The 19,621-nt window shown below is 42.2% G+C and overlaps 1 protein-coding gene across 1 annotated transcript in view; it reads left to right on the forward strand.

The window, feature by feature from the left end:
- The first annotated feature begins 1,034 nt into the window (after positions 1–1,034).
- Positions 1,035–19,621, forward strand: part of LOC106590375 (activin receptor type-2B) — a 66,503-nt gene continuing 47,916 nt past the window's right edge. Inside the window, exon 1 of the mRNA XM_014181341.2 lies at positions 1,035–1,482. Coding sequence (XP_014036816.1) covers positions 1,434–1,482 — 49 coding nt within the window. The 5' untranslated portion in view covers positions 1,035–1,433. The remainder of the gene's footprint in view (positions 1,483–19,621) is intronic.

Genomic DNA, 19,621 nt, shown 5'->3' on the forward strand with positions numbered 1-19,621 from the left:
AAATGAGAGAAAGAGAGAGAGAGAGAGAGCGAGAGAGAGAGAGAATAGCCATGGACAAATGAGAGAAAGAGAGAGAGAGAGAGAGAGAGAGAGAGAGAGAGAGAGATGCACTATAAAAATAATAACAGGCAGTCACATATTTCGGTGGGTGTTAAAAAGATGTTGCTGAGGTAGCAAATGTTTATAACATGCCATTGCATAACTTTAACTAAAATGTCTCACTCAGTGTATAAGAGAAGGCTCCCAAGCAGATCCACTGTTGGTGATTGGCCTACATATTCACCTTAGTTCAGGAATGCTTTTCTACACCAATTTCACAATGAATGCAATTTATCTTTGGATGAATTCCAATGTGTACACTGTGTAAAAACAAAGACATGTGTTTCCAAGTTGTGACATAAAACCTTTTGATGTGTGCAATACTTTTTTGAAGGTTTGACATTTTAAGCTGATCTACTTTCTTACAACTACAGACTAATCAAGATATGCATGGCTTTTATTGAAGCTATAGGCCTATGGCTTTATATATGGCTATAGGCCTATGGCTTTATATATAATTAAAATGCTAACATACATTATAGGCTACATTATTACCTGGCATTGTTAGCAATTTAACATTTTTTTCCAGAATGTTGTATCTCTAAGATAAATAACCATGTAATGAAAGCAGACTTACCTTAATTGCAGAATGAAAAGTGTACAGCCTTTCCAGAAAAAAGACCCTGTGTTTTTATTTCCAAGCATTGCTGATCTAAAGCCAAAGATAGGGTTATGTTTAGATCAGCAATATTAATATTATTATAATTTTATTGTTTTGCCTGTTGACCTTTATTACCAATGTGTGTAATTTAATTCCCTTTCTAAGTCGTACTTCTTGTCTAGTATTTTAACTGAAATGTAAAGCATTGGTTAAAGCTCCAACATTGCTGCACTGCACTCCCTACCCATGCCTCTGTGATTGTGTTCCTGTCTTTGTATTTAAACATCCGGGTTTTCCCACTGACTGTGCTTACTCTGGCTTACTCCCCCTCTCAGAAGCCATTTTGGACTCAGTTCAGTTTCTTGCATGTGAATATCGGACCCTGTCCTCAGTCATTCACCACTACACAGTAGAAAAGGTTAACGCGCACCGCGGAGCGAGAAAATTGTTTCTTTTAAACATCGAGTTTATTTTACCTTGTCGATTTTACATCCTGGATTCGACCGATCCTTTCCCAATGGATTTGTTTATATTTAAAACTTGTTTTTAGCCCGTGCAATTTTGTTGCATTGGGGGGCTGTACACACAAAAGCAACACAAACTCTTGGTGCGGTGGACATCGAAGGCCTTGGGACATTTGGCTCGTGTTGTGCTATCATCTTTTTAAATGTTCGCAAAGGAAAATAGGTTAAAAAGGAGAACATCTGGTGTGTTTCTTTTTAATTAAAGGAATATGTTTGCTTCCTGTCTGACTTTTGCACTTCTGGGAACTTTTTGTGCAGGTAAGCACTCTATTTATGTAATAGGCTATCGCTTACTCTTAGGGTTTGTGAATTGGCAATCCGAATGTATTCAGTGATTTCACACTGTAACAGAAAAGCAGAACACCAATTCTGATTATTCTAATGTACCCAAACCAGGGATAACGTGCTGTAGGTAGTCGCTTGACTATTGATATTGGCTCTATCGAATGGTACAAAAACGACACATTTAATGGCATTAAAATAGCTAAGTCAATAATTAAATGGATAACATTTTGTATGTTTGTTATTTTGAGTATTGATGCGAAAGGTTATTTAGGCTTTTCGGTGCATTGGTTCACTGTAGATCAATAAGTAATTCGCGACAACATACAATTTCGAATGAGTTTGATACATTGTTATGGTAAATCTTCAATGATTAGTCATTAAAATATAAGTGTCGCATTTATTTGAATGACAGCTTATCGTATTTGGCTGAAATGTGAAAGAAGGACCGTTTTTTTTTTAAGCCAACGATTAAGTCATGTGGCCTCATGTTGCAAAGATATCATTGCTTAAGAAGTGTTTGCGACTCTATTGGAAATGCATAGATGGAGAGACACAAGGTGATGCATTTGGAAGTGTTTACACGTGTATTAGACTTATCAGTGTATTTTGACCTGTGTAGACTAAATTAAACCACATGATTGAAGATCTATCTCCATTGAAGCGAGCTGACAGAGGTGCTGAAATTGATGTGAATGATGCTTAGAATTCCACTTATTTCGCACAGCCCACATCACTTGTAGCGTAATTGTTAATTAATGTATTCTTTGGCATGTATTCTTTCAGAACAGTAGGATGAGGGAGTACTCCAAATAACTATATATATCAATATATATATATATATATATATATATATATATAATAAATAAATAAATATCATTCTACTCTGGATTTCCACGCGAAATGGGATTGTTCATGTCCTCATTATCTAGTTCAGTGACGCATACATTTAGGCCTATATACCTGTAGTCTCGCCGATTTCATTTTTGGCAATTTGTTTATCGCTGCTTTGTTGTGTAGTTCCCTCCTTGTTTAGTCGACTTTGGGGGAGGGGTGCGTATGGGGTTGGGGTGAAAATGACTGGTGTTTATTTTCGCTTTTGTTGAAATAAAATGATTTATTTCTCTTACCTGAGAAATGTATAAATCATGTTAATGAATCCGTTTGTGTATGGTTATGGTTACCATTCATCCCAATCAGACACAAATAATTTGTCATTTGGCTGCATGATTGTTGTCAAACACTATACTAACGTCTCTGGTATTTTGTTAATTGGTTAAAGTGGTAATTCTTGATACTTAGCCAATGCATTCAACAGTTACTTGGTTAGCCTACATATTGAAGTGCTGATATTGTTTCATTTTCCATCTCTTCACCTTAGTAGTTCTTGGAATTTCTGCAATTTTCTAATTCAAAGATTTGTTGTGAATGACCGTAGTCCGCTATTTGATTATGGTGCCATGGTTGTTGCACTCTTCAGACTTTGATTGAAAAGAAAAATAGGATTCGACAGAAGAGCGGCTGACAGAGAAAGCCACTGTTACTATTTTACTATTTCTTTTCATGAATGAGTTTCAAGATTCAGTTATGTCATGAGGTTTTCAATAACCTACAATTTAATACAAGGAGCGTTTGATAAGTGTGGCTGTGGGGAACCTACAGGACTTTTCTCAGCACGTGGGACCAGCTATTTTGTATCTCCATGACATTTCAGCTGAGTACAGTCAAAGAAGTCAGTTCCATTTCTTTCTGAATAACTTTGAACTGATTAAGGATTTATTTTTGTATAGGGTTCTTACTCACCCAGTTCAAATGCCTCATCGCCTGTTGCTTACTATGGTTTTCACACTGAAAGCAAAGCCAGTCAAAAATCGTAATCCCTTCAACCATCTGATCGTAAAGATCACTAGTTATTTGATAGTAGGGTTGGGCACTATTCAGATTTTCATACTGTGCCTGTGCCATCCCGGGATAGACGGTATTACCGGCAGTGCACACAGGGCTTCCTTTTTTCCCCGCACGAAAAACAAAAACAGCCCAAAAAACGTTGCTTACCAGAACGACAACAACATGATAGCAAGTATGGAATCCCCACAGTGGATGCTAGGTAAATGCTAATGAGCGCATGCAAACATTCACTACTAAGACAGATGACAAGCCAGCTCATAAAGTTACGCATGTATCTCAAAATTCAGTTTGCAGCACTCACAAAAAAGAAAATGAGACAGCAAGGATCTTAATCCAGGAGGTGATTGTCTCTGCTGCTCTTACCAAGAAGCTTGATCCTGGAAAGTTAACGTTAGCAAAACCCAGCTGGAGAGTTTCATCTAGTGCAACTTAAATAAATATAGAGTACCCGTCAAGTTTGGACATACCTACTCATTCCAGGGTTTTTTTAAAATTTTTTTTACTATTTTCTACATTGTAGAATAATAGTAAAGACATCAAATCTATGAAATAACACATGGAATCATGTAGTAACCAAAAAAGTGTTAAACAAATCAAAATATACACTGCTCAAAAAAATAAAGGGAACACTTAAACAACACAATGTAACTCCAAGTCAATCACACTTCTGTGAAAGCAAACTGTCCACTTAGGAAGCAACACTGATTGACAATAAATTTCACATGCGGTTGTGCAAATGGAATAGACAACAGGTGGAAATTATAGGCAATTAGCAAGACACCCCCAATAAAGGAGTAATTCTGCAGGTGGGGACCACAGACCACTTCTCAGTTCCTATGCTTCCTGGCTGATGTTTTGGTCACTTTTGAATGCTGGCGGTGCTTTCACTCTAGTGGTAGCATGAGACGGAGTCTACAACCCACACAAGTGGCTCAGGTAGTGCAGCTCATCCAGGATGGCACATCAATGCGAGCTGTGGCAAGAAGGTTTGCTGTGTCTGTCAGCGTAGTGTCCAGAGCATGGAGGCGCTACCAGGAGACAGGCCAGTACATCAGGAGACGTGGAGGAGGCCGTAGGAGGGCAACAACCCAGCAGCAGGACCGCTACCTCCGCCTTTGTGCAAGGAGGAGCAGGAGAAGCACTGCCAGAGCCCTGCAAAATGACCTCCAGCGGGCCACAAATGTGTCTGTTTCTGACCGATTGAGCAGACTCAATGAGGGTGGTATGAGGGCCCGACGTCCACAGGTGGGGGTTGTGCTTACAGCCCAACACCGTGCAGGACGTTTGGCATTTGCCAGAGAACACCAAGATTGGCAAATTCGCCACTGGCGCCCTGTGCTCTTCACAGATGAAAGCAGGTTCACACTGAGCACGTGACAGACGTGACAGAGTCTGGAGACACCGTGGAGAACGTTCTGCTGCCTGCAACCTCCTCCAGCATGACCGGTTTGGCGGTGGGTCAGTCATGGTGTGGGGTGGCATTTCTTTGGGGGCTGCACGGCCCTCCATGTGCTCGCCAGAGGTAGCCTGACTGCCATTAGGTACCGAGATGAGATCCTCAGACCCCTTGTGAGACCATATGCTGGTGCGGTTGGCCCTGGGTTCCTCCTAATGCAAGACAATGCTAGACCTCATGTGGCTGGAGTGTGTCAGCAGTTCCTGCAACAGGAAGGCATTGATGCTATGGACTGGCCCGCCCGTTCCCCAGACCTGAATCCAATTGAGCACATCTGGGACATCATGTCTCACTCCATCCACCAACGCCACGTTGCACCACAGACTGTCCAGGAGTTGGCGGATGCTTTAGTCCAGGTCTGGGAGGAGATCCCTCAGGAGCCCATCCGCCACCTCATCAGGAGCATGCCCAGGCATTGTAGGGAGGTCATACAGGCACGTGGAGGCCACACACACTACTGAGCCTCATTTTGACTTGTTTTAAGGACATTACATCAAAGTTGGATCAGCCTGTAGTGTGGTTTTCCACTTTAATTTTGAGTGTGACTCCAAATCCAGACCTCCATGGGTTGATAAATTGGATTTCCATTGATTATTTTTGTGTGATTTTGTTGTCAGCACATTTAACTATGTAAAGAAAAAAGTATTTAATAAGATGATTTCTTTCATTCAGATCTAGGATGTGTTGTTTAAGTGTTCCCTTTATTTTTTGGAGCAGTATATTTTAGATTTTTCAATCAAATTTTATTGGCACATACACTTGTTTAGCCGATGTTATTGCAGGTGTAGCAAAATGCTTGTAGCCACCCTTTGCCTTGATGAGAGCTTTAAACACTCTTGGCAGTCTCTCAACCAGCTTCACATGGAATGCTTTACCAACGGTCTTGAAGGAGTTCCCACATATGCTGAGCAGTTGTTGGCTGCTTTTACATTTAATTTTATTTACATTTAACCTTTATTTAACTAGGCAAGTCGGATAAGAACAAATTCTTATTTACAATGACGGCCAAACCCGGACGACGCTGGGCCAATTATGCGCCGCCCTATGGGACTCCCAATCACGGCCGGATGTGATACAGCCTGGATTCAAACCAGGGATTGTAGTGATGCCTCTTGCACTGAGATGCAGTGCCTTCGACTGCTACGCCACTCGGGAGCCCTTCCGTCACGCTGCGGTCCAACTCATCCCAAACCATCTCAATTGGGTTGAGGTCGGGTGATTGTGGAGGCCAGGTCATCTGATGCAGCACTCCATCACTCTCCTTGGTCAAATAACCCTTACGCAGCCTGGAGGTGTGTTGGGTCATTGTGCTGTTGAAAACAAATGGTAGTCCCACTAAGCGCAAACCAGATGGGATGGCGTATTGCTGCAGAATGCTGTGGTAGCCATGCTGGTTAAGTGTGCCTTGAATTCTAAATAAATCACAGACAGTGTCACCAACGAAGCACCACCTCCATACTTCACGGTGGGAACCACACAAGCAGAGATCATCCATTCACCTACTCTGCGTCTCACAAAGAGATGGCGGTTGCAACCGAAAATCTCAAATTCGGACTCATCAGACCAAAGGACAGATTTCCACCAGTCTGTCCATTGCTCGTGTTTCTTGGTCCATGCAAGTCTCTTCTTCTTATTGGTGTCCTTTTAGTAGTGGTTTCTTTGCAACAATTTGCCCATGAAGGCCTGATTTCACACAGTCTCCTCTGAACAGTTGATGTTGAGATGTCTGTTAATTGAACTCTGTGAATCATTTATTTGGGCTGCAATCTGAGGCTGGTAACGCTAATGAACTTCTCCTCTGCAGCAGAGGAAACTCTGGGTCTTAACTCTGGACAGACAAATCTGTTTTGAGGTGTGCTGATCTCAAAGAAGAACATTCGTGAGACACAGAAAAAGTGAAAAGATGCTGGCGGAGTGCTTGATGCCATCTGTCAAGCATGGAGGCAATGTGATGTTCTGGGGGTGCGTTGGTGAAGTGGGAGATTTGTACAAGGTAAAAGGGATCTTGAAGAAGGAAGGCTATGACTCTATTTTGCAACACCATGCCATACCCTGTGGACAGTGCTTAATAGGAGCCAATTTCCTCCTACAACAGGACAATGACCCTAAGCACAGCTCCAAACTATGCAATAACTATTTAGAGAAGAAGCAGTCAGCTGGTATTCTGTCTATAATGGAGTGGCCAGCAAAGTCACTGGATCTCAACCCTATTGAGCTGTTGTGGGAGCAGCTTGACCGTATGGTATGTAAGAAGTGCCCATTAAGCCAATCCAATTTGTGGGGGGTGCTTCAGGATGCATAGGGTGATCAACGACGAGACAACCTATAGGGAAGAGGTCAGAGACCTGGCCGGGTGGTGCCATAATAACAACCTATCCCTCAACATAACCAAGACTAAGGAGATGATTGTGGACTACAGGAAAAGGAGGACCGAGTAAGCCCCCATTCTCATTGACGGGGCTGTCGTGGAGCAGGTTGAGAGCTTCAAGTTCCTTGTTGGTGAAGTGGACATCAAACTAGAATGGTCCAAACACACCAAGACAGTCGTGAAGAGGGCACGACAAAGCCTATTCCCCATCAGGAAACTAAAAAGATTTGGCATGGGTCCTTAGATCCTCAAAAGGTTCTACAGCTGCAACATCGAGAGCATCCTGACTGGTTTCATCACTGCCTGGTACGGCAATTGGTCGGCCTCTGACCGCAAGGCACTACAGAGGGTAGTGCGTACGGTCCAGTACATCACTGGGGCTAAGCTACCTGCCATCCAGGACCTCTACACCAGGCGGTGTCAGAGGAAGGCCCTAAAAATTGTCAAAGACCCCAGCCACTCCAGTCATGGACTGTTCTCTCTACTACTGCATGGCAAGTGGTACCGGAGTGCCAAGTCTAGGACCAAAAGGCTTCTCAACAGTTTTTACCCCCAAGCCATAAGACTCCTGAACAGGTAAACAAGTGACTACCTGGACTATTTGCATTGTGTGCCGTCACTTTAACTATAGATTCATGTAGCCTTCCCTGTAGCTCAGTTGGTAGAGCATGGTGTTTGCAACGCCAGGGTTGTGGGTTCGATTCCCACGGGGGGCCAGCACAGGAAAAAATGTATGAAATTGTATGAAATGTATGCGTTCACTACTGTAAGTCACTCTGGATAAGAGTGTCTGCTAAATGACTAAAATGTAAATGTACATACTACCTCATTCAGCCCGACTAACCGGTGCCTGTATATAGCCTCGCTACTGTATATAGCCTCGCTACTGTTATTTTTCACTGTCTTTTTTACAGTTTTTATTTCTTTACTTATCTATTGTTCAACTAATACTCTTATGTTTAAAAAAAAAAATATATAATTTTTTTTTTACTTAGAAATTGCACTGTTTAGAGCCTGTAAGTAAGCATTTCACTGTAAGGTCTACTACACCTGTTGTATTTGGCACACGTGACAAACTTTGTTTTGAAATCTCTTCAGATTACCTCAACAAATTGACAACTAGAATGCCAAAGGTCTGCAAGGCTGTAATTGCTGCAAATGGAGGATTCTTTGACAAAAGCAAAGTTTTGAAGGACACAATTATTTGAATTCAAAATCATTATTTATAACCTATTTCCTATTCATTTTGCAACTCACTTCATGTATGTTTTCATGGAAAACAAGGACATTTCTAAGTGACCCAAAACTTTTGAACAGTGTGTGTGTGTGTGTGTGTGTGTGTGTGTGTCTATATACATACATGCATACGGTATTGGAAAATCATACCGAGGGTATTTCAAAATACCCCGAGATACGGTATACTGCCCAACCCTATTTGATAGGTCAATGACAATACCCATGGTTTCTTGCAAGCAGCAAAAACATTCTAGTCCTATGCTGTATGGTCACGCCAATACACAACCAAAACATTTTGGCTACTATTGAACACTCAAATGTTTGCTCCCTGTTCTGCACAAGTCAATCACAAGAGACAAGTCATTGTAATGAAACATGCCAAATAACAGCTGCTAGACCATTGGAGCCAGAATAGTAAATGCTTTTGCGTGTGTGTGTGTGTGTGTGGGGGGGGCATTAAACCAGCTGTTTTGACTGTGCTGGATGTATTGTGTAATGGTCTCACTGAGTGCATTCTGTGGCTCCCTGGCTAGCAGCAGAGGTAGTAGAATGCAACTCTGGTCTCTGCTCTTATCAGCTGATGATCCACTCTGTTGAGACAAAGGAAGCCGGATCCCTGCCCATGGTTCACTTGCTCTCTCACTACTAGCAGGAGATGCTGACCCCGAGTCATAGCATCTCTCCTCACTCCTGTCGATTCATTGGCTTTTGCTGAGTGGAGGAGAGTCTGCGACTGTCCCGGTATCGCCTATGACAGCACAGTGTCAGCTGAGGCAGGGGCTGCGCCCCCCTGTGCAGATTGGCCTTGTCCACCGATCCGTTAGTGTGTGATTGTGAGAGCAGGGCTTGGAATGCTGGTAGTGCTCTCTCATCGCAGCTTTACTGAATCAGTAACAATGGTGTGTGTGTGTACTGTGGTGGATTTTCAAAGGTTTGGCCACATGGTGTAGTGGAAATGGGGGAGGGGTGGCTCTGCTAGGATGGATTACTCCTGAGTTGTAATGGCCACTGCTTAACCCGCTCTTCTGTTCTCTACCTTAGAAACATATCTACTAGTTACTGCATATCATCCCCATATTTACCGGTGAATGCATTTATCATATGGATACATTCTGTAGTGCATGGACAGGAAATGGGGATGGGGGGGAAAACACTGTGGGGGATGGGTAGCCTCTAGCAGGAGAAGGGATTTAAAGTGACAGTGTATTTCCCCCCTTGCCTTGGATTAAAGATGTCGAGCTGTAGGAGATTCATTGCATAGTTGTTTGGGTGAGAATAGGCCAGATATGTTTGTCGGGACAGCTGGGATTGTAATTCTAAGCTGTAGTATTGAAGCATGATGTTTTTCCACAGAAGTAGATTAAATATATATATGTGTGTGTATGTATGTATGTATGTATGTATGTATATTTTTTGTGTAATATACAAACACTACATGACCAAAAGTATGTGGATACCTGCTCGTCGAACATCTCATTTATACATCTGTCAGCAATGGGTGTGGCTGAAATAGCCAAATCCAGCAATTTGAAGGGCTGTCCCCATGTTTTGTGTGTGTAATATATATATATTAGTGTATTTAGCTAAATGATAAGCTTTGTTTTGGTGTACATCGTTCCCATTGCAGTGTATTTTGAGCTCTTTGCATATTTTTGGCACCATGCATACAGCATCGGCCTACTTTGGTCAAAGGATACCATCTTTAAAATCTCATTTGGAGACGCTTTTTCAAACAGAATGACTGTATGAGCCCATAGATAAGGGTGTGGTTTTGTTTTGAGCTTTTCCCTCAAACCGAAAGCCATAAATCAGTCTTTCTGATAAAAATTACACCATCTTGTTTTTGCTTAGTTTCCTCCAAGCTCTTAAAGAAATTCTCTGGTACTTTAGTATACTTTTTATCCAGTAGTTCTGAAAGTAGCACTCACGAGCTAAAGGTGGTCCCTGAAAATTGCTACTACGTTGCATATGTGCACCACGTCATTGCTCTCGCTCTGACATTGCTGTGTTCACATCTTGCTAGCTGTCACTCAAATTGCGAGGGACTAAAGCTCATTGGCTGGAATACGAATTGCTAGGGGGCTGGCCCACGTGGGGGGAAATGAAGGGAACATGGCACAGCTTCCAGAAAACAGTCGCTTTCAAACTAGGGATTTCGCGGCTAATTGAGGTAAGACAATAATTCAGCTCATATATTATGCATGTATGAAGTACACATCGGCACATCCAACCCAAAGTGAGAGGTTTAAAAAAAAAAAAATATGTACTAGTCACAAGTTCTGTAGCATGTCTTTGCTTTCTACAATAAGTTAATGAGCACTTAACAAGAGACGGGCTGGAATTCTTCCCTAAAGATCCCAACCTCTGCATGACTCCATGCTGTTCATTCATCAACACTTCTATTCATATCGTGTTTGTGCAGTCATTTCCTAGAATGGAACAAAACGAGCAGAAAATCTTCCTTTGCATAGAAATCTGTCCCCCCCCCCGGCCTCCCGAGTAGCTCAGCGGTCTAAGGCACTGCATCGCATTGCTTGATCTGTCACTACAGACCCGGGTTGGATCCCAGGCTGTGTCACAGCCAGCCGTGACCAGGAGACCAATGAGGCGGCGCACAATTGGCCCAGCGTCATCTATGATAGTATAGGGAAGGGAGTGGCCGGCCGGGATGTCCTTGTCCCATTGCGCTGTAGCGACTCCTGTTGCGGGCCGGGCGCTTGCACGCTGACCCGGTCGCCAGTTGTACGGTGTTTCTTCCGACACATTGGTGCGGCTGGCTTCCAGGTTAAGCGAGCAGTGTGGCTTGGCAGGGTTGTGTTTCGGAGGACGCACGGCTCTCGACCTTTGCCTCTCCCGAGTCCGTATGGGAGTTACAGCGATGGGACAAGACTGTAACTAACAATTTGGATATCACGAAATTGGGGAGAAAAAGGGGTAAAATCAAAAAAATTACAGAAATCGGGCCCCAAAATCATTCTCAATGATTGTTGTGAAAGCGACTCTCACATTGTTCAGTTCTTGGAAGAGGAATTATCGAGACCAATGTTCTCATACGAGTAGCAAGCCTATAGTACATGTACACTTCTTTCTGAAATGATTCAGACCCCTGGACCTTTTCCACATTTTGTTACATTACAGCCTTATTCTAAAATGTATTAAATACATTTTGCTCTTCATCAATCTACACACGATACCCCATAATGACAAGGCAAAAACTGTTTTAATTTTTTTTTATGTTGGCAAATGTATTACAAATAAAAGGGACCTTATTTACGTAAGCATTCAGGCTATTTTATATTAGTCTCAAAATTGAGCTCAGGTGCATCCTGTTCCCATTGATCATCCTTGAGTTGTTTCCACAACTGATTGGACATGATTTGGAAGGGCACACACCTGTCTATATAAGGTCCCACAGTTGACAGTGCATGTCAGAGCAAAAACCAAGCCATGAGGTCGAATGAATTGTCCACTGTGTCAATAGACAGATCTGGGGAAGGGTACCAAAACATTTCTGCAGCATTGAAGGTCCCAGAGAACACAGTGGCCTCCATCATTCTTAAATGGAAGAAGTTTAGAACCACCAAGACTCTTCCTAGAGCTGTCCGCCCGGCTAAACTGAGCAATCTGGGGAGAAGGGCCTTGGTCAGGGATGTACCCAAGAACCTGATGGAGCTCTGTCAGAGTGACCAGCGTTCCTCTGTGGAGATGGGACAACCATCTCTGCAGCACTCCACCAATCAGGCCTTTATGGTTGAGTGGTCAGACAGAAGCCACTCCTCAGTAAAAAAGGCACATGAAATTCCGTTTGGAGTTTGCCAAAAGGCACCTAAAGGACTCTGACCATGAGAAACAATATTTTCTGGTCGAGATGAAGCCAAGATTGAACTCTTTAACCTGAATGCCAAGCGTCACATCTGGAGGAAACCTGGCACCATCCCTACGGTGAAGCATGGTGGTGGCAGTATCATGCTGTTGGGATGTCTTTCAGTGGCAGGGACATGGAGACTAGTCTGAATCGAGGGAAAGGTGAACAAAGCAAAGTACTGAGATCCTTGATGAAAACCTGCTCAAGACCTCAGACTGGGGTAAATGTTCACCTTCCAACAGGACAACAACTCTAAGCACACAGCCAAGACAACGCAAGAGTGGCTTCGGGACAAGTCTCTGAATGTCCTTGAGTGACCCAGCCAGAGCCCGGACTTGAACCCGATCGAACTTCTCTGGAGAGACCTGAAAATAGCTGTGCAGCGACTCTCCCCATCCGAGCTTAAGGCTGTAATCAGTGCCAAAGGTGCTTCAACAAAGTTCCGAGTTAAGGTTCTGAATACTTATGTAAATGTAATATATAAAATATATTTTTCATTATGGGGTATTGTTTGTGGATTGATAAGTGGAAAAAACTTTCTAAAATGGGTTAAAATAAGACTAACAAAATGTTGGAAAAGTCAAGGGGTCTGAATACTTTCCAAATGCACTGTAGGTCTATTGTACAAAATAGGCTGTGACCATGACCGAATTAACACACTCAGCATCCGTACAATGTAAATAGCTGAAGGGAGACCTTTCTTCTCGTCATCACCACCTCCTGTCAGTGACTCGCAAGCAAAAGTCTCATTTTTCAGAGCGGTGTTCAGAATCGGACACAACACCCAGCAGAGAAAGAGAGAAATAGTTTGGGCCTACCTGTGAGTGCGATTAGCACTGCCTATGTAATTTCCTTCTGATGTTGCCCACAACGCAAGACTTGGCGTAGTCCTTCAGAACATGTTGCGCAAACACAGGAAGAAATGTATACAATGCCTCGGTCACTTGCCTTATGTAGTTGGCGTCGGTCCCTGAAAGTGGATAAATGTGGCTTCCATTAATCTGTTGGTTTTACTCTGGCTTCTTTCCTAATTAACTGCAGATCTCAAAAACCCACAGTATGAATCGGGCTAATTTGGTAAACGAAGATCAAAAGAACTGGTTGCAACTTGAATGTTCTTGTATCTCCCCTCAGCATGAGCCTTCCATGTTTGACTCTGCTGCTACTGCGCCAATTGCGCCTTTTGGAAGGTTTGAACCGAAGTTACCGTGCCTTCAGAAAGTATTTATACCCCTTGATTTGCACTACATTTTGTTTTTACAAGCTGAATTAAAATTGTCTAAAAAGTAATAATCTCACCCATCTACACACAATACCCCATAATGACAAAGTAAACATGTTTTTAGAATCATCTTTGGCAGCGATTTACTGCTGTGAGTCTTTCTGGGTAAGTCTCTAAGAGCTCTGTCAAGTTGGTTGTTGATCATCGCTAGACAGCCATTTCCAAGTCTTGCCATAGATTTTCAAGCTGATTTTTAAGTCAGCTGTAACTAGTCCACTCAGGAACATTCACTCTCTTGGTAAGCCCCTCCGGTGTATATTTGGCCTTGTGTTTTAGCTTATTGTCCTGGTGAATTTCTCCCAGTGTCTGTTGGATAGCAGACTGAACCACGTTTTCCTCTAGGATAAGGCCTATGCTTAGCTATTTTCTGTTTTATTTGTATCCCCCCCAAAAAAAACTTCCTAGTCCTTGCCGATGACAAGCATAGCCATAACATGATGCAGCCACCACCATGCTTATATGAAGTGGTACTCAGTGATGTTGTGTTGCATTTGCCCCAAACATACCGCCTTGTATTCAGGACATAAAGTACATTTCTTTGCCACACTTTGTTCAGTTTTACTTTAGTGCCTTATTGCAAACAGATGTGTTTTGTAATATTTGTATTTATTTTCATTCTAGTTTAGGTAAGACTTGGTGTAACTACAATGTTGTTGATCCATCCTCAGTTTTCTCCTATTACAGCCATTAAACTCTAACTGTTTTAAAGTCACCATTGGCCTCATGGTGAAATCCCTCAGTGGTTTCCTTCCTCTCCGGTAACTGAGTAAGGAAGGATGCCTGTATCTTTGTAGTGACTGGATATATTGATACATCATCCAAAGTGTAATTAATAACTTCACCATGTTCAAAGGGATATTCAGTGTCTGCTTAGTTTTTACCAATAGGTGCTCTTCTCAAGGCATTGGAAAACCTCCCTGGTCTTTGTGGTTGAATCTGTGCTTGAAATTCACTGCTCAACTGAGGAACCTTACAATTATGTGTAGGGTACAGAGATGGGATAATCATTTAAAGATCATGTGAAACACTGTTTCACACAGTCCATGTAACTTGTGTGACCTGTTAAGCACAGTTTTACTCCTGAACTTATTTAGGCTTGCCTTATAGTGCTTTTTCATTTTTAAATTAATTGATAAAAATGTTCAAAACCTAAATTCCACTTGGTTATTGTGTGTAGGTCAGTGACTCAATCTCAATTTAGTCCATTTTAAATTCAGGCACACAAAAAGTCAAGGGGTGTGAGTACCTTCTGAAGGCACTAAATAAATGAAACAGTGGTCCAGTGAGCGATGCCAGTTTCTTTCCCAAGGAAAATACCCTGTGTGAAAGGAAATGGAACATGTTTGCTTTGACACAGCGGCTGAATTGATGATTGCGTAGGGGTAAGTGGATGATGTGCTGCCTATTGGGGGAAAAAGCACACTAGTACTGATTACTCTTGATAATGTAACTACAGTTAGTCTGCCAGATGTTTCAGCTATTTGCTAAGCTAAAGCTAGGTTAAACCTCTTCCTAACGCTCCTATATCTTTATCTTTCCATCCCTGGTGGGGCACTGTTGACTCCCATAGCTAACTGCCATAATGAGGCCTCATGCTTAGTTGTTTACCAAGTGAAAACTGTCATTGACTATGCTCATGCTTGGGGATGGGCAACCCTTAAGCCTATAGAGTTGTTGGTTTACCTTTAAGTGAAAGAGGTTAATTTGCACAGTATCTATGGCCTTGTGAACTATTTTCCTCTGCTTTGGTCTGGGAAACATGCCGAGTTTGCTGACAAATGGGCATTGCTTGCCAAGCCTTGGATAATGTCCCAATATAGCTATATCCTTGTGTGCCCAAATCTCTTATTTCTTAAGTGTGAGCTCCAGCTTTTGAAGTGGGAAGGGAGGAAGCTTGTGAGCGTCCCCGCTCAGTCGCGTGCTGCTGAGAAGCCACACTGTTCTGGCCCCAGCGTTTGTTTACCTTTGCCGATAACACTTATCTGGGCAAAGCTGCATGGGTGGAATGCGGTACGTAAACAATGATATTCGGCAGGGCCTTATCTTGGTGTAGGCCGCGTCGTACATTATACGCAGCACTCAAAGTCCTGCTGAACATGCGGTGGGATGGGATTAGCCAAGCGTTTAGTTCCAGAGGATACGTGCCACGTTTCATAGTATGGTACTTCATTATCAATGTTTCCTGTTTAGCACAAAACGCAGAGATCAAGCTTTTAGAGTCAATTCCAGATCCCTCTTGGGAAATGGATGGACAACATCCAACGATCTATACTGAACAAAAATATAAATTAGACATGTAAAGTGTTGGTTTCATGAGCTGAAATAAAATGTTCCATATGTACAAAGTGTATTTTGCTTAAATGTTGTGCACAAATTTGTTTACATCCCTGTTATAGTGAGTATTTCTCCTTTGCCAAGATAATCCATCCTTCTGACACAAACGTGTGTGTGTGTGTGGCATATAAAGAAGCTGATTTAAACAGCATGATCCTTAAACAGGTGCACCTTGTGCTGGGGACAAAAAAAAGGCCACTCTAAAATGTGTCGTTTTGTCACAACACAATGCCACAGATGTCAAGTTTTGAGGGAGCGTGCAATTGGCATGCTGACTTCAGAGCTGTTGCCAGACAATTGAATGTTAATTTCTCTACCAAAGGCCGCCTCCAATCATGTTTTGGCTGGGCCTTGCTCCCCAGTGGTTGTGCCCCTGACCAGTTTTTAAATCCATAGATTAGGGCCTAATGAATTTATTTCAATTGACTGATTTCCTTGTATAAACTGTAACTCAGTGAAATTGTTGCATGTTCGGTCCATATCCACTTTCATGGTTTTTCTCTCTAGAAAGTAAATGAGATTCCAATTTGACTCTTGGCCTCTTTCAATTTTATTGTAAGCAAATCATGAATAAAAAAAACAATGGTATATGCTTGACCATGCCCAGGGACTGCGGTTGAAAATAGAGGTCGACCGATTGTGATTATTCAACGCCGATACCGATTATTGGAGGACCAAAAAAGTCGATACTGATTAATAGGCCGATTTTATTATTATTTTTTTATTTTTTATATTATGCTTTTTTTATGTATGTATGCACACACACACACACACACACACACACACACACACACACACACACACACACACACACACACAGCTCTAAAGTGACAACGATACTGAAGAGTCTGCTTAGGAGACAAATGCTCTCAACTGTTTAAATAATAAAAATAGAGTTTAAGTTACCTGTGATGAATGCTGAAAACAAAAACTAATTTCTATATGCAGGAAATCCTATTTTAATAATGGGCATGGTAAGAATTGACTACCAAAGTGCGAGTCACAATTCCCATGACACCTTCTGAAATCACCAAAATCTGAAAAGCGGTTCCTTCATTTATTCCATAGGATATTTTTAGATTAACTTAAAATAAGGTCTGTGTTTGGTTTAGGCCAATTTTATAACTGTGTAGATATCCATAGGATATAACTCTGATCAATATAAGCGAAGATACATTTTTTTGTAGAGTGGATTTATGAAAATATGTTGACAAACGTTACCTAGTGAGATTTACACGGGTATCAAAACGCCGAGGCTGTTTAAGCACAAAACACAGACCTTATTTGAAGTATATCAAGACATTCTCTATGGAAGACATGAACGGTAAAATAACGAAGGAACCCCTTTCAAGTTCAGCCGCAAGTTATTACAGGAATTATGACGCGTCGACTATTTCTCTCTAAACAATATATCTTTGACTATTACGATCCTGCTGCTGCCTACCACTGCTCAGTCAGACTGCTCTATCAAATATCAAATCATAGACTTAACTATAATATAATAAACCTTAGGTCATTAATATGGTCAAATCCGGAAACTATTATCTCGAAAACATTATTCTTTCAGTGACATACGGAACCGTTCCGTATTTTATCTAACGGGTGGCATCCATAAGTCTAAATATTCCTGTTACATCGCACAACCTACAATGTTATTGCATAGTTCCATAAAATTCTGGCAAATTAGTTTGCAACGAGCCAGATTCTGTATACTCTGATTCTGCGTGCAACGGACGCAAGAGAACTGACACAATTTCACCTGGTTAATATTGCCTGCTAACCTGGATTTCTTTTAGCTAAATATGCAGGTTTAAAAATATATACTTCTGTGTATTGATTTTAAGAAAGGCATTGATGTTTATGGTTAGGTACAGTCGTGCAACGATTGTGCTTTTTTTTCGCAAATGCGCTTTTGTTAAATCATCCCCGTTTGGCGAAGTCTGCTGTCTTTGTTAGGAAGAAATAGTCTTCACAGTTCGCAACAAGCCAGGCGGCCCCTGCTGCATATACCCTGACTCTGTTTGCAAGAGAAGTGACACATTTTCCCTAGTTAAAAGAAATTCATGTTAGCAGGCAATATTAACTAAAGATGCAGGTTTAAAAATATATACTTGTGTATTGATTTTAAGAAAGACATTGATGTTTATGGTTAGGTACACATCGGAGCAAAGGCAGTTCTTTTTCGCGAAAGCGCACCACATTGATTATATGCAAAGCAGGACAGGCTAGATAACTACACATGTTTGATGATATTACTAGTTTAACTATTGTTTATGATTGATTGTTTTTTTATAAGATAAGTTTAATGCTAGCTAGCAACTTACCTTGGCAACGTAAAGCAGGTGGTTAGAGCGTTGGGCTAGTTAACGTAAGGTTGCATCCCCAAGCTGACAAGGTAAAAATCTGTCGTTCTGCCCCTGAACAAGGCAGTTAACCCACCGTTCCTAGGCCGTCATTGAAAATAAGAATGTGTTCTTAACTGACTTGCCTAGTTAAATAAAGGGCAAATCGGTGGCCAAAAATACCGATTACCGATTGTTATGAAAACTTGAAATCGGCCCTAATTAATCTGCCATTCCGATTAATCGGTCGACCTCTAGTTGAAAATGAGCCGGCTGGCTCAAACTGGCAGTTTTACTGAAGCGTTGATTAATGTGCACTGTCCCTGTAAAAATACAATTTACACAACTCAAAAATTAACTCAACCATTAGGACCCACAGCAGAAGCCTCTAATTATTGAAGTAATGTATAGTAAGGACTAACGCTATCTTCTCTGCCTTGGAACTGTTCTGTAGCAGGAGTACCATGTTATGTGCTATCCATTTAAAGTTGCCGGGACATTCTCTTCTCTACATTTTGAGGTGACCACCAATACCCAGACTGATATCATGACATCAACCTTATAGCCCCAACCGCCGGACACTTTGATCTGCAAGAATCAAATGGGTGTAAGCAATATGGTGGAAACTAATTTTAAAAAGCCATTTCGCAGATGCTCTTATCCAGAGTGACTTACAGGAGCAATTAAGGTTAACTCAACTTGGCCTGCAACAGTGAGAGGTTAGATGGAACTATTTATATTTTTTTATAGTACTTTCACCAACTTGATCTATCCGGAGCTACCGGAAGTGTCTAGAGAGGATGAGGCTAGTATTAATGGGGGGGGGGTTTAGTAAATATTACTGTGGGTAGCGTTAGTTAGAATTCTCTCCCTTTGTCCTCTGATTTCCTGCTCCATCCATTCGCCCCATTTCAGAGCAGTGGTTGCAACAACTTTCACTCACTGAGTGCTTAAGAGAAGGGGGTTGGGCACTGGTTTTGAAGTTCCTTTCACGGTGGGATTGATGGCCCTCATGCTCCTGTGTCTGAAAGAAGCCTCCTTTTCCCCCAGAGGACCTGTGCAGTGTCTCTCCCTTCCCTGGGTCTCTCCACTCTAGATCCAGTCCCTGTGGATTACTCCTCTCTGCTTTTGTGTCCCACCCACTGCCCAACCCCCCCTTCTGTGTGGAGATGTGTCAGGCAGGCTGCTGCTGAGGCCTGTTTGTCAAGCCCCTGTGCCCCATGCTGGGAGATTTGAGGCTGGGCGTGGGACTGGGAGAAGGAGCATGGTGGTCACCCACTCCCCTTTGAGTTTAGCAGGATATTGACACCACCTCCCTCAGATC

Source organism: Salmo salar, chromosome ssa29 (genome assembly GCF_905237065.1).
Source record: "Salmo salar chromosome ssa29, Ssal_v3.1, whole genome shotgun sequence".
NCBI classification, from domain to species: Eukaryota; Metazoa; Chordata; class Actinopteri; order Salmoniformes; family Salmonidae; genus Salmo; species Salmo salar.